The 3,031-nt window shown below is 35.7% G+C and overlaps 1 protein-coding gene across 2 annotated transcripts in view; it reads left to right on the top strand.

Annotated features, from left to right (window-relative positions):
* The window catches only part of lhx2b (LIM homeobox 2b), an 11,689-nt gene extending 9,848 nt beyond the window's left edge, over positions 1 to 1,841 (top strand). For both annotated transcript variants that reach the window (XM_024276379.2, XM_024276378.2), the window contains exon 5: positions 739 to 1,841. In XM_024276379.2, coding sequence (XP_024132147.1) covers positions 739 to 1,029 — 291 coding nt within the window. In that variant the 3' untranslated portion in view covers positions 1,030 to 1,841. The remainder of the gene's footprint in view (positions 1 to 738) is intronic.
* Positions 1,842 to 3,031: the final 1,190 nt, after the last annotated feature.

The raw sequence follows: 3,031 nt of genomic DNA, 5'->3' as shown, positions 1-3,031 counted from the left end.
AATTCATAAAAAGGTAATAATAATGATAGTGGATATTTGGCCTTTGATCCTGGGACATGTAAGACTTCACCCATGGACCCACAAACTAATAAAAGTGCAACATATTGAAAATCATTTAAATCACACGTCAAAGTCAAGGCCCGGGGGCCAGATCTGGCCCCCCAGGTAATTCTATCCGGCCATCCAAATAATTTTATTTAATTGTTTTTCATCTTGCGCTTATTTCTAACTTGTATAACTTTAACAAAATATATTTTTATGGAGAGTAAACTATTGAAATGTATTATGGGTTTAAATTGATTTATTCTGGAATAATATTCCTGCATGTTTTTATTCATATTTATGTTAAAATTTAAATTTTTAATGTTTTAGAGTGTTCAATAAATGTTTATCCTGTTTGGCCTGCGAGCCAAGGTGTGGGTCTTACCTTCTGCTCGGGTAAAAATCACCCAACGATAGTGCTCGAGGGTTAAGAAAATAAAAAAAAACCTTGTTTAAATAAAAGTTTTATTATTTTTACTTGTAAGAAATGATTTATATAATCTGAGTTTTAAAAAAAGTCTTAGTGACTAGAATTGTTTTCTTCAATAAAGAATTCTTTATACCACAATTTTTCTAAACCCATTAACAGACTTTTGTACTTATTTAAAGAAATTATGAATTTTTTACTTATTTTCACGGGGCCTCTTTTTACAGTGTTTGTAAAAACGAATAAACTCAATTTTTTTGTTGTTCCAGGTCTGGTTCCAAAACGCTCGGGCTAAATTCCGGAGGAATCTTCTGCGCCAGGAGACCACCGGTGTGGACAAGACGTCTGAAGGCTCCACGCTACAAGGCGGAACGCCCTCCGGCCCGGCCTCTGAAATCTCCAACGCCTCCATGAGCCCCTCTAGCACCCCCACCACCCTGACAGACTTGACCAACCCCACCATGCCCACGGTCACCTCCGTCCTCACCTCGGTGCCGGGCGGCATGGACGTCCACGAGTGCAGGAGCCCGTCACAGACCACGCTGACCAGCCTATTCTGATGGTCGGAGCGCCGCCCTGCCTCCCCCACCCACTGAGACTCCTTCCAGCCACGGACTGTCTAAAACTGAGCACTGTTCACACCTTCAAACTTTACACAAATTAGAACAGAGAGCGAAACGAACACACTAGGCGACAAAGAAAAAGGATTTCTGTGAGTCTATTAGAGACTGTTTGCATAGTGATGCAGCCGAGCCTCACAGATGGAACAGTTGTTATTTTGATGTTGTCTTGTTGAGAACTGAGGGGCTTCATTGGCATTTTTCAGCATTTACAGAGAGACCGTAGAGAAAAAGAAAAAAAATAATTTCTTTTTTTTTTAAACAATCTTTTGTTTTTTTCCCCAGCACAGTATTTATGTTGTTGTCCAAGAGTCACTGTTAGAAGGATTGTACAAATTCTTTCTGTTTATTTTTTTTCCATTTTTTGGGAAATTTGAGATTAAACAGGTTACAACATCCCACGTGTCCCATGTGCTTTCGAAAGTGCCTCAAAGAAAAAGAATCAATTGGATGATCGCAGGAAAGGGAAAACTCTGCACCACTATTACACGTGTGTGTTAATTGTGCCTGTGTGACCATAGAAATAATCTGTAGAGTTTTGGCTTATGATTCTAAGCTTCTCAATAATACAAAAATAGTATTTGTAACAAACAATTTGGTTTAAGTGACACTTCAGTCTAAAGAAATTGGTGGGCAAATGTAGTCTTCAAATGAGTTCAGAAGGAAATCTAATGCAAAACATTTATTAATTTGACTGAAAATTCTAATTCTATTTGCAGATTTTCTTTAAAAAAGTAAAAAAAAAAAAAAAATCTGACATTCTTATTTTAAGAAAAAAATAAAACATGATTTCTCAACTCAAGACAGAAAATATTACATTTTTTCTCAAAAGAAGGCTCCTTTTATTTTCTTAAGATTTGATATTATGCAGTGTGGTTAACACCTTAGGCATCATCTGTGACTCTTAAACACAAAATCTCTAACATACTGTAACTTTTCTCCTTCAGAATCAACTGGAATTATCATGCTAACGGTTGAAAAGTTACAGTAAATCAAATAACATAAACACACCGGAGTTAAAGGGTTAATGCTGTTGCTCCTTTAACAAAATTTGCTTCTTTCTTTTCTGACGTTTTTTCACACGTACACGACCCGAATGATGTTGGCTGGGTGCTTCAGGCACACAACATTAGCTCACTTTCCAACAGGAAGCAGAGAGGTAGATAAAGAAAACTTCAAAAACAGTTAAATGACAAACTTGTCCAAAGCTGAACTTTGTTCCTGTAAACATTTTGCTCTTCCCTCAACACTTCACAGCAGGCAGAGCAGCTAGAAGATGTTCAACGCTGCAATGAGAGGGAGACATAAATGAACGAGATGAAGGGGACGGACGCTGTGGCGGCGGTTCCTATAAACGCAAGAGAAATATTTAACTCAACATGTTTTATCAATAAACCATGTGGCAACATGATTGATTCTAGAGATTTTTTTGGTCTTTATTCTTGTTTTCAACACTTTCTTGTGTTTTTTTTTTTTTAACTTCACTAAGTTCTCATGCATTTAGCTTTCAAGTAATATACTTTATTTACAGTATATTATTTCATTTATTTAACTATTTAGTTAGTATTTGAAAATAAAAATCCAAAAGCTCTTGGTCAAATTTCTAATTATTTTTTTCTTTTCTATTTCATTAATTATATTTGATGCAATTGAATGGCATTTCTTATTAAAAAAAGATTTGGTTACCTTAGTTGTTTTATTATCAGGAACACATCTTTTGTTTGTTTCTCCTTTTCTGTTAGTTCTAGAGAGGAAAAGGAAGTATTCACAAACATTTTACTGTTTTGAATCAAAGGAACGCAATTTCTGAAAGATGGAAAAGCAAGGGTTTATCCTCTGTTAAGGTGTTACGATTAATCGATTATTCAATTTGTATTTCGACCATCCAACTAGATTGATCTGTTTGAGGCAAGTTGTTAACCGAATTGACCTATTATAAAAC

Source organism: Oryzias melastigma, linkage group LG9 (genome assembly GCF_002922805.2).
Source record: "Oryzias melastigma strain HK-1 linkage group LG9, ASM292280v2, whole genome shotgun sequence".
In the NCBI taxonomy this organism is placed as follows: Eukaryota; Metazoa; Chordata; class Actinopteri; order Beloniformes; family Adrianichthyidae; genus Oryzias; species Oryzias melastigma.
The sequence above is the reverse complement of the archived record's forward strand: the minus strand, read 5'-3'. Positions and strand labels throughout refer to the sequence as shown.